The sequence below is a fragment of the Pygocentrus nattereri genome, chromosome 7, assembly GCF_015220715.1.
Source record: "Pygocentrus nattereri isolate fPygNat1 chromosome 7, fPygNat1.pri, whole genome shotgun sequence".
NCBI lineage: Eukaryota > Metazoa > Chordata > Actinopteri > Characiformes > Serrasalmidae > Pygocentrus > Pygocentrus nattereri.
This window is the reverse complement of record NC_051217.1, coordinates 45,104,396-45,115,873: the sequence shown is the minus strand read 5'-3', so window position 1 is coordinate 45,115,873 and position 11,478 is coordinate 45,104,396. Positions and strand designations below refer to the sequence as shown.

At 43.1% G+C, this 11,478-nt stretch overlaps 1 protein-coding gene across 1 annotated transcript in view; it reads right to left on the bottom strand.

Moving 5' to 3' along the window:
• tmod2 (tropomodulin 2) overlaps positions 1-11,478 on the bottom strand; it is a 58,623-nt gene that overhangs the window by 21,028 nt on the left and 26,117 nt on the right. The window contains exons 4-5 of the mRNA XM_017719503.2: positions 3,706-3,828; positions 1,865-1,939 (exon numbers count right to left, since the gene is read on the bottom strand). Coding sequence (XP_017574992.1) covers positions 1,865-1,939; positions 3,706-3,828 — 198 coding nt within the window. The remainder of the gene's footprint in view (positions 1-1,864; positions 1,940-3,705; positions 3,829-11,478) is intronic.

The window sequence follows — 11,478 nt, the reverse complement described above, 5'->3', positions numbered from 1 at the left end:
TTGGGAGTCTTGCCCAAGGACTCTTATTGGTATAGTGTAGGAGGCTTGTCCAAGCAGGGGATTGAACCCCAGTCTACGGTGTTGTAGGTGAAGGTGGTGTTGGGAGTCTTGCCCAAGGACTCTTATTGGTATAGTGTAGGGGGCTTGTCCAAGCAGGGGATTGAACCCCAGTCTACGGTGTAGTAGGTGATGGTGGTGTTGGGAGTCTTGCCCAAGGACTCTTATTGGTATAGTGTAGGGGGCTTGTCCAAGCAGGGGATTGAACCCCAGTCTACGGTGTAGTAGGTGAAGGTGGTGTTGGGAGTCTTGCCCAAGGACTCTTATTGGTATAGTGTAGGGGGCTTGTCCAAGCAGGGGATTGAACCCCAGTCTACGGTGTAGTAGGTGAAGGTGGTGTTGGGAGTCTTGCCCAAGGACTCTTATTGGTATAGTGTAGGGGGCTTGTCCAAGCAGGGGATTGAACCCCAGTCTACGGTGTAGTAGGTGAAGGTGGTGTTGGGAGTCTTGCCCAAGGACTCTTATTGGTATAGTGTAGGAGGCTTGTCCAAGCAGGGGATTGAACCCCAGTCTACGGTGTAGTAGGTGAAGGTGGTGTTGGGAGTCTTGCCCAAGGACTCTTATTGGTATAGTGTAGGAGGCTTGTCCAAGCAGGGGATTGAACCCCAGTCTACAGTGTCTACAGTCTACACTATCCAACCACATGACCTGACGGTCAAGACCACCCGACTGTTCTGACTCTCAACACACCTGAGCTTTATCACCTAGTTTAAGTACATTAAAGCGAGAGTAACTGAGCCAGTTCCTACACTCACCCGAAATTTACTGTGAACTTCCAAATAAAAAAAGGGAATAAAAGGCTTTTCATCTAAAAATCAGAACTTCTACAGATCTCTACTGAAGTCCAGAGAGGCTATGAGCCGTTGCCATAATGTTCTGGATTGTTATCTTGAGATCAAAAGATAATTAACGTTATCTTAAGATAACTTTTTCTATATAGCTTATCTCTGTTACAACTTTACCTTGAGATCGCAAGATATTTAAATCGTTATCTCAACATAATGTTTTCTTGAAATCAAAAGGTAACCTTGAGATTTCACGATAATTAGCTCGTTATCTCAATGTAACATCTTGGTTAATCGCGATATGATTAACTTGATATCTCAACCTAGAAACTTTGTTATCTTGAGATCCCAAGATAATTCGTTATCTCAAGATAACTTTCGAGATCAAGATAATTGGCTTGTTATCTCAACGTAACATTTGTTAAGATCACAAGACGACTCATTTTCTCAACGTAACTTATCTTGTGATCGCAAGATAATAAACTCGTTAAACTATGTTGTGATACCCATGCTGTTATCCTGTGATCACAAGATAGTTCACTCATTGTCTGAAGATCATAATCCAGATAATTAACCTCCCTCATGGCCTCTCTGGACCCCTGTAGAAATCTCTGTAATGCTGTTTTTTGTTATTTGGCAGGTTTTTCTCTTTTTTTAAAAATAATTTTATAATTATTAGTCCTTATTATTTACAAACCAAAATATCTTTGTAATTTTGAAGAAAAAAAAATGTAAATGTAAACATTGCTAAAGGTTTAAAACTTTCACCTCAGGCTATGCAGTCCACACATGGAGACTAAGCCGTTTTTGTGAGGTCACAAAAACCAACAGCTTTAAACATATCTGCATATTCAACCTAAAGCAGTTTAGCCCCGCCCCTTCACAATGAAGCTATAAGGAGTGTCTCAGCCCTGCTTTTAAAATAAAAGTTCCGTACACAGCAGCCAATCAGAACAGAGCTACGAAAAACGCAGCATATGGTCCCTTTAAAAAAGTGCAACAGTTAAAGAGCAGATACGTACTGTTGTAGCCGTCTGTGTTGGTGGTCCCGTCATAGCTTTGTGTGCTCGTCACCAGTGTGTGCACTCCGAGGATAGCTGCAAAGACGACAGGAAAAAAGAACACAACATGATCCTCTGAGGACACGGAGGTTCAGCGCAGACGGTCACAACGCTGAACTGACCACAGCTCAGGCTCAGACCCGCGTCCTTCATCAAACGCGGCAGAGCCTCCGACACACGAGGCAGAGCCGCCGACACACGAGGCAGAGCCGCCGACACACGCGGCAGAGCCACTTTTGGAAAAACAGTGCAGATTACATTATTTTTATTATATTTTATTACTGATTATCTTTTTTGTATTAAAACAACCGATATAAACATTACACAAAGTTTGGCAGTTAATAATAATAATAATAATAATAATAATAATAATAATAATAATAATATCATCATCATCATTAACAGTATTTCAATGTTAAAATTATTAATATTTTTTTTTTTTAATTGTAACTTTTTTTTGGTCAAATCACTGCTATGTAATTTCGAGGTTTCAAGATTTACAGCAGACGTCTTTAAACAACTGTGATATGCAAATTTTTTACATTCATCATCATCATCATCATCATCATCATCATCAAACCAGTAAAGGATTGTGCTGCACAAACATATTAAGGATTACAAAGCACATCAAAAGCCCCGTAAATGAAGGTTTTAGGTGGAACATCTTTCTTCAGAGCATTTCATCCCACTTAGACCTGAATCTACCGGCAATAACGTCAGGTAAAAAAACAGAGCGCTCTCCGGTGAAGAGAGAGCAGTGTGGGCGTCCTCACACCGCAGCCTGACAGGAGGAGAGATGGAGGGATAAAAAGAAAAGGACAGTAATACTGAGAGATGAACTCAGCTCAGTGTAAACCACAGCACTGTGGATTTACTCTCAGGGCTAAAGCTGCGCGACAGCAGGAGTCAGATCTAATCTGTATGGCGAGAGTCTCTAAAGCCGAGCACAGAGTCAGAGTCCCGCTCCTGATACGGTTCAGGATGCAGTCAGATCTCAGGCTGGCGGGTGGGGGGGGTCTGGGGGGGCGTAAATAGTTTCTTTGGTTATATGAGTGTATTCAGCATAGCTTTGAAAATACAGGGAGTGGACAAAATAACGGAAACAATACTCATACTCCCTGGCCATTTTATTGGAAACACCTACCATACAGGTGCACTTTGTATGTGTACAATTACAGACCACAGACCACCTGTTACTGTGCAGTCTAACACCCCCCCCAACCCCTTCGTTGATTGAAAAGGACCACCGCAGGACCACCACCGACTAGGGCTGGACGATATGGCAAACATATTACTTTAAGACATTTTCACGATACACGATATGAACCATGACCTCTTTACAGACCAGTAAACAAACAAGCCTTTACCCACGTAAACAGGCCTCACTACGCTCACTGTGTAACGAAGCGCTGGTGACGTCCGCAGCGTGCTCAAAAAAGTGTGATCAGTGACATCACCACACATCTTTCTTCACACCTGTCAGATTACGTTTTGTTGATTTTATAAGCAAAATTAAGTTAAAACATCCTCTACATTAAAGCACCGTTCCAACGTGCCGAAGCCTGTTCTCCTCTCCACTTAGAAAAACAACAAAACATCGGAGCGCGGCACCAAAACCTTGGCACTCATTGGGTGTTTCTGATAAAATGGCCAGCGCGTAATCGTACTGTACGTACTGAGTAATGTGGTGTTTCCATACATCTGAACACCCGTGACTCAGAAATGCACCAGAATTATTAACATTTTAAATTTCCTGATGCACCGACTGGCTTCCGTAAAGCACACTACTGAATCCGGCTCACCTGCCAGGTCACATAGCTCAGTGTCAGTAGCGCTGGACAACGCCTCTTCCAGCTCCGGGTCCAGGGTCGTCACCTCCTCCTTGCGCGTCTCGATCGGCTGCTGTTTAGGCACCCACACCTTTCCTAAAGAAACGAAAAAACACGAGGTGAGAGCAGTAAAGAGATGCAACTCGTCCTCTACAGTCAAGAAACAAGAACATTACGCTTTTCTGCCAACATCAGCCCAACGCTGGCACCCACCAAGACCAACTGGTCATACTGCCCAGAGCAACGTACCACCTCTACTTAAAGCCCGTTTAAGAATGCCTTTCAACTCTCCTGTAAAGTTTATCGTTTTGGACATACATTTGTTTTTTCGTTAGAACCACCAACCACCAGTCGTGGGCTGGAGGTCAGGGAACCAGCCTCGTGACCGGAAGGTCGCCGGTTTGATCCCCAGAGCCGACAGCAAGTGACTGAGGTGTCCTTGAGCAAGACACCTAACCCCCAACTGCTCCCCGGGCGCTGTGGATAGGCTGCCCACCGCTCCGGGCAAGTGTGCTCACTGCCCACTAGTGTGTGTGTATTCACTAGTGTGTATGTGGTGTTTCACTTCACAGATGGGTTAAATGCAGAGGTGGAATTTCCCCGTTTGTGGGAATAAAAAAAAAAAGCATAAAAATAAATAAATAAATAAATAAAAACAAACATGTACAGTGAGTCCAAGAAGTATTTGATCCCTTGCTGATTTTCTTTGTTTGCCCACTAATAAAGACACTATCCTTCTGCACTTTTAATGGTAGATATATTCTAACATGGAGAGACAGAATATCAAGACAAAAATCCAGAATATAATTTTAAAGAATATATTTTAATTAATTTGTATTTCAATGAGGAAAATAAGTATTTGATCCCTCTTGCCAAACACACTCAATACTTAGTGGCAAAGCCTTTGTTTGCAAGCACAGCGGTGAGACGTTTGTTGTAGTTAACCACAAGTTTAGCACACACACCAGGGGGAATTTTGGCCCACTCTTCTTTGCAGATCCTCTCTAAATCACGAAGGTTGGTGGGCTGTCGCTTGGCAACTCTGACCTTCAGCTCCCTCCATAGATTTTCGATCGGATTGAGGTCTGGCGACTGGCTGGGCCACTCCATGACCTTAATGTGATTTTTCTTGAGCCAATCCTTTGTTGCCTTTGCTGTATGTTTAGGGTCGTTATCATGTTGGAAGACCCAACCACGGCCCATTTTCAGATCCCTGGCAGAGGGGAGGAGGTTGTCCCTCAGGATTGTGCGGTACATGGCTCCATCCATCTTCCCAGTGATGCGGTGAAGTAGCCCTGTACCCTTGGCAGAGAAACACCCCCAAAACATTATGCTTCCACCTCCATGCTTGACGGTGGGCACAGTGTTCTTGGGGTCATAGGCAGCATTTTTCTTCCTCCACACATGGCGGGTGGAGTTGAGGCCAAAAAGTTCAATTTTGGTCTCGTCTGACCACAAAACCTTCTCCCAATAACTTGGTTCATCTTTCAAATGATCATTGGCATACTTGAGGCGCGCCTCCACATGTGCTCCCTTCAGCAGGGGTACCTTTCGGGCACTGCAGGATGTGAATCCATTGTTGCGCAAAGTGTTGCCAATTGTTTCCTTGCAAACTGTGGTCCCAGCTGCCTTCAGGTCATTTGCTAACTCCTGCCGAGTGGTTGCAGGACGATTTCTGACCGTTCTCAGCATCATTGCCACCCCACGAGGCGAAATCTTCTTTGGAGCACCGGGCCGAGGTCTGTTGATTGTCATGTTATACTCTTTAAACTTTCTGATAATTGCACCAATAGTTGTTACTTTCACATCCAACACCTTACTAATCTTTTTGTAGCCCATTCCAGCTTTGTGAAGGTCAACAATTCTGACTCTGAGGTCCTGTGACAGCTCTTTGGTTTTACCCATGTTGGAGACTTGAAATCTGTGTGATCTGTCTGATTCTGTGGACAGGTGTTTTTCACACAAGTGATTAGTGAGAACAGGTGGCTTCAGGTCAGGTAACAAGTTGATTGGGAGTGTCTAACTGGTCTGTAAAAGCCAGAACTGCTAATGAATACTAAGGGATCAAATACTTATTTCACTCCATGAAATACAAATCAATTAATATATATTCCTTACATTTATTTTCTGGATTTTCTTTTTAATATTCTGTCTCTCCATGTAAGAATACATCTACCATTAAAAGTATAGAATGATCATGTCTTTATTAGTGGGCCAACGAAGAAAATCAGCAAGGGACCAAATACTTCTTGGACTCACTGTAACAGGAATGGGAGATGAGATACTAGTAGTGGGAGATGTGGCCAAAAATTGGTATCATGGTATAACAAAAATTGCTTATGGTCACATATTTACATACACACACTAGTTATATACACAAAAAAATCATTTTAGATGCTAAAGGAAAACCTATTTTTGTAGGTCAACAGTGGGTTATTGTTCCGAGATCTCTTCATTTTTCAGTAAGAAAACTTGCATTTAATGCAGTAAACAAGGTTCAAGAGAGGTAAAATGATCTAAGCAGGTTACGACTCCAGTTTTATGCAATATGCTACCCTTTTCTGGAGAAAACCTGTTTTTAATCAAATAAAAATCAGAGTAGGTCTTAAAAAGTGAGGCACACTAGTGTGAGAAACAGAAAACAAGTGTGAGCTGTTTGTGCGAGAGTGAGTACCGGTCTCAGGACTACGAAGGAGTCTTTAAACCCTACAGACTCAACACGGCAGACCTGCAGACCACGCGCGCCGGGCTAATCACCGGAATGGATAACAGCTTAACCTCATCCAGATGTTACTACGGTCATTTAACAATTAGACCTACCCACACACACACACACACACACACACAGCTAGCAGTAAGTGTGGTTATTAGGGCATTATTAAGCATTATTTCTGCAATGTTATTGTTTTGTTGTTATGTCAATGTTATTGTATGTTATGTTAATGTTATTGTATTGATTATTACATCTGTCAAATATCATGTCATTAATCATTTGATTTACCCTCTACACTCCTTAAATGAAACAGTAGAAGCCGTATCGCCCCCTACGCTTCCTGTAGTGTATTACAGTCTGTCAGAGCGACTGTGTGGATCATATGAACATTATAGAGCTTTTTAAATGAAACAGTAGAAGCCGTATCGCCCCCTACGCTTCCTGTAGTGTATTACAGTCTGTCAGAGCGACTGTGTGGATCATATGAACATTATAGAGCTTTTTAAATGAAACAGTAGAAGCCGTATCGCCCCCTACGCTTCCTGTAGTGTATTACAGTCTGTCAGAGCGACTGTGTGGATCATATGAACATTATAGAGCGTTTTAAATGAAACAGTAGAAGCCGTATCGCCCTCTACGCTTCCTGTAGTGTATTACAGTCTGTCAGAGCGACAGTGTGGATCATATGAACATTATAGAGCTTTTTAAATGAAACAGTAGAAGCCGTATCGCCCCCTACGCTTCCTGTAGTGTATTACAGTCTGTCAGAGCGACTGTGTGGATCATATGAACATTATAGAGCTTTTTAAATGAAGCAGTAGAAGCCGTATCGCCCCCTACGCTTCCTGTAGTGTATTACAGTCTGTCAGAGCGACTGTGTGGATCATATGAACATTATAGAGCTTTTTAAATGAAACAGTAGAAGCCGTATCGCCCCCTACGCTTCCTGTAGTGTATTACAGTCTGTCAGAGCGACTGTGTGGATCATATGAACATTATAGAGCTTTTTAAATGAAACAGTAGAAGCCGTATCGCCCCCTACGCTTCCTGTAGTGTATTACAGTCTGTCAGAGCGACTGTGTGGATCATATGAACATTATAGAGCTTTTTAAATGAAGCAGTAGAAGCCGTATCGCCCCCTACGCTTCCTGTAGTGTATTACAGTCTGTCAGAGCGACTGTGTGGATCATATGAACATTATAGAGCGTTTTAAATGAAGCAGTAGAAGCCGTATCGCCCCCTACGCTTCCTGTAGTGTATTACAGTCTGTCAGAGCGACTGTGTGGATCATATGAACATTATAGAGCTTTTTAAATGAAGCAGTAGAAGCCGTATCGCCCCCTACGCTTCCTGTAGTGTATTACAGTCTGTCAGAGCGACTGTGTGGATCATATGAACATTATAGAGCTTTTTAAATGAAACAGTAGAAGCCGTATCGCCCCCTACGCTTCCTGTAGTGTATTACAGTCTGTCAGAGCGACTGTGTGGATCATATGAACATTATAGAGCTTTTTAAATGAAGCAGTAGAAGCCGTATCGCCCCCTACGCTTCCTGTAGTGTATTACAGTCTGTCAGAGCGACTGTGTGGATCATATGAACGTTATAGAGCTTTTTAAATGAAACAGTAGAAGCCGTATCGCCCCCTACGCTTCCTGTAGTGTATTACAGTCTGTCAGAGCGACTGTGTGGATCATATGAACATTATAGAGCGTTTTAAATGAAGCAGTAGAAGCCGTATCGCCCCCTACGCTTCCTGTAGTGTATTACAGTCTGTCAGAGCGACTGTGTGGATCATATGAACATTATAGAGCTTTTTAAATGAAACAGTAGAAGCCGTATCGCCCCCTACGCTTCCTGTAGTGTATTACAGTCTGTCAGAGCGACTGTGTGGATCATATGAACATTATAGAGCTTTTTAAATGAAGCAGTAGAAGCCGTATCGCCCCCTACGCTTCCTGTAGTGTATTACAGTCTGTCAGAGCGACTGTGTGGATCATATGAACGTTATAGAGCTTTTTAAATGAAACAGTAGAAGCCGTATCGCCCCCTACGCTTCCTGTAGTGTATTACAGTCTGTCAGAGCGACTGTGTGGATCATATGAACATTATAGAGCTTTTTAAATGAAGCAGTAGAAGCCGTATCGCCCCCTACGCTTCCTGTAGTGTATTACAGTCTGTCAGAGCGACTGTGTGGATCATATGAACATTATAGAGCGTTTTAAATGAAGCAGTAGAAGCCGTATCGCCCCCTACGCTTCCTGTAGTGTATTACAGTCTGTCAGAGCGACTGTGTGGATCATATGAACATTATAGAGCTTTTTAAATGAAGCAGTAGAAGCCGTATCGCCCCCTACGCTTCCTGTAGTGTATTACAGTCTGTCAGAGCGACTGTGTGGATCATATGAACATTATAGAGCATTTTAAATGAAACAGTAGAAGCCGTATCGCCCCCTACGCTTCCTGTAGTGTATTACAGTCTGTCAGAGCGACTGTGTGGATCATATGAACATTATAGAGCTTTTTAAATGAAGCAGTAGAAGCCGTATCGCCCCCTACGCTTCCTGTAGTGTATTACAGTCTGTCAGAGCGACTGTGTGGATCATATGAACATTATAGAGCGTTTTAAATGAAGCAGTAGAAGCCGTATCGCCCCCTACGCTTCCTGTAGTGTATTACAGTCTGTCAGAGCGACTGTGTGGATCATATGAACATTATAGAGCTTTTTAAATGAAACAGTAGAAGCCGTATCGCCCCCTACGCTTCCTGTAGTGTATTACAGTCTGTCAGAGCGACTGTGTGGATCATATGAACATTATAGAGCTTTTTAAATGAAGCAGTAGAAGCCGTATCGCCCCCTACGCTTCCTGTAGTGTATTACAGTCTGTCAGAGCGACTGTGTGGATCATATGAACGTTATAGAGCCCAGCTGTTTTCATTCTCTATAATTGACAGTGTCGGTATCTTCTATAATCAATATCTTCCAATACTGATGTTATAATATGAAGGCGTAACTTTAATTAAACGTTATGAGTTTTCCTAGAAAGTGCAGAGAAGCAGTGCATTATGGGTTGTTCTATCATCCCAGGCTGTTCCATTACAGCAGTGCTGAATGTGCTGTATATGATTTCCTCTGACATAATGTTTCCATTCTGAAAAAAACGACTGAGCCAACACTGCTGGATCCTATTACACACACACACACACACACACACACACACACACACACCCAGTATTTGCAGGCTTGTAAAACAAGCACTGACGTATCTAGAATGGGGGCCCTAGTGGTCTTGGGGGCTAAAGTGCAGTGACCAAAAAGATTAAACATGATACGAATAAAAAGGCGCATTAACGCTACTCTGTGATTTTGGTACTAAACGGTTTAAAACGGCTATTTTAGACAGAAAATTAGGCTGTAAAACGTTCATAAACTGATATGTTTGATCTCTGAAATCAGGCGAATCAAAGGTCCTCCAGAGCAGCTCTGTTCCAGTGTTTACCAGGAAACTCCACAGCTCACCTTCTTTCCGGCTCTCTCTCCTTCTGTTCTTTATGCCCCTCCCTCCTTTCTTTTTCATTTTTCTTTCCCCCTCCCCCTCTCTTTACTGCTTTCACTTCTCTCTTTTATTCACACCCCTTTCCTTTTTTTTTCTCTTTCTCTCCTTTATTTTGTTCGTTTCATTTTCTTCCTCTCTTTTATCCCTTTGGTTTCTCTTTCATTAGTTCTTTCTTTCTTCTCACTTTCTTTCTTTGAGAGCGGGCGTGAACGAGCGAGCATGAGAGCGAGTGCGTGAGAGGTGTGCAAAAAGGTGAGAGAGAGTGTGAGTGAGTGTGTGAGAGAGTGAGTGTGTGAATGAGTGTGTGCGTGCGAGAGAGCGAGTGTGTGTGCGCGTGTGTGTATTTATATATATATTTGTGTGTGTGTGTGTGTGTGTGTGTGTGTGTGTGTGTGTGTGTGTGTGTGTGTGTGCGCGCGCGCGCGCGAGATTGTGTACTGCAGTTTGTGAGGGTCTGTGTGAAAGTGATTAGTGTGTATTAGCTCTCGGCGGTCCGGCTGTCCCGCTGCCGTAAAGAGCTTATCTTCTCTTATCTTCTAGAACCCTGTCTGCTCAAAGTGCAGCTCAGTTCTCCACTCGCTCAGCCAGAGCGGGGAACATCACGGCACTCGGCCACACGACTCAATGAAACAGCAGCGGATCGTCGAGGCGAGGGAGGCGAGTCAGGGTTAAGGCAGAAGCACTAAAGGTCACATGCAGACGGCTGAAAAACACTACAAGGCTCGTTTGTTTCCACAGAGCATCACGATGTAGACTGACCCACACGGCTAATATGAACATGTGATAGAGCTGGACGATACGGCAAAAACGTAGAATCACGATGATTGATGCATTTTTACGACACATGAAATATTAATTTTTTCTTATATCTGTACAGCGGTGGACGAAGTACTCAAATCATGTACTGGAGTTAAAGTCGAGACCCCCAAGGTAAAATATCACTCCAGTAAAAGTAGAAGTTCCTCCCTTTAGACCTCCACTTGAGTAAAAGTACTAAAGTATTTACCTTCAAATGTACTTAAGTATAAAGTAAAAGTACTAAAAGAGTAATTACAGCTCTCATTTTTATAACAAGACTTGCCGACTGATTCCAGACCCAGTCGCTGTCCTATGTGGACCTGGACCTACAACCGATAAACTGTAGAGATTATTTAATGTTGATGGGGTTTTACTGTTTTAATCACCGAAGCTTTTCCATCCTTTATGGTGCCGCTTTAGTGGCCAGAGACTCGCAGACCAATCGCATGCGCTGTAAATATCTCACGTGACGCTGCTCAGCCAATCAGATCTGTGCATTACGATGAGCACCGAGACTTGAGTGGGTGATGCTTCACAGGGGAGGGACGAGGCATGAAACAGCAGTCAGAGAAGAAAGTGAGTCTCTGAAAAGAGAAAACTGGCAGTAAACGTTGTTGAAATCTGACTGAACTGGACTTTATTTGATCTGATGTTCAGTGCGAAGTATCAGAGAAACAGAT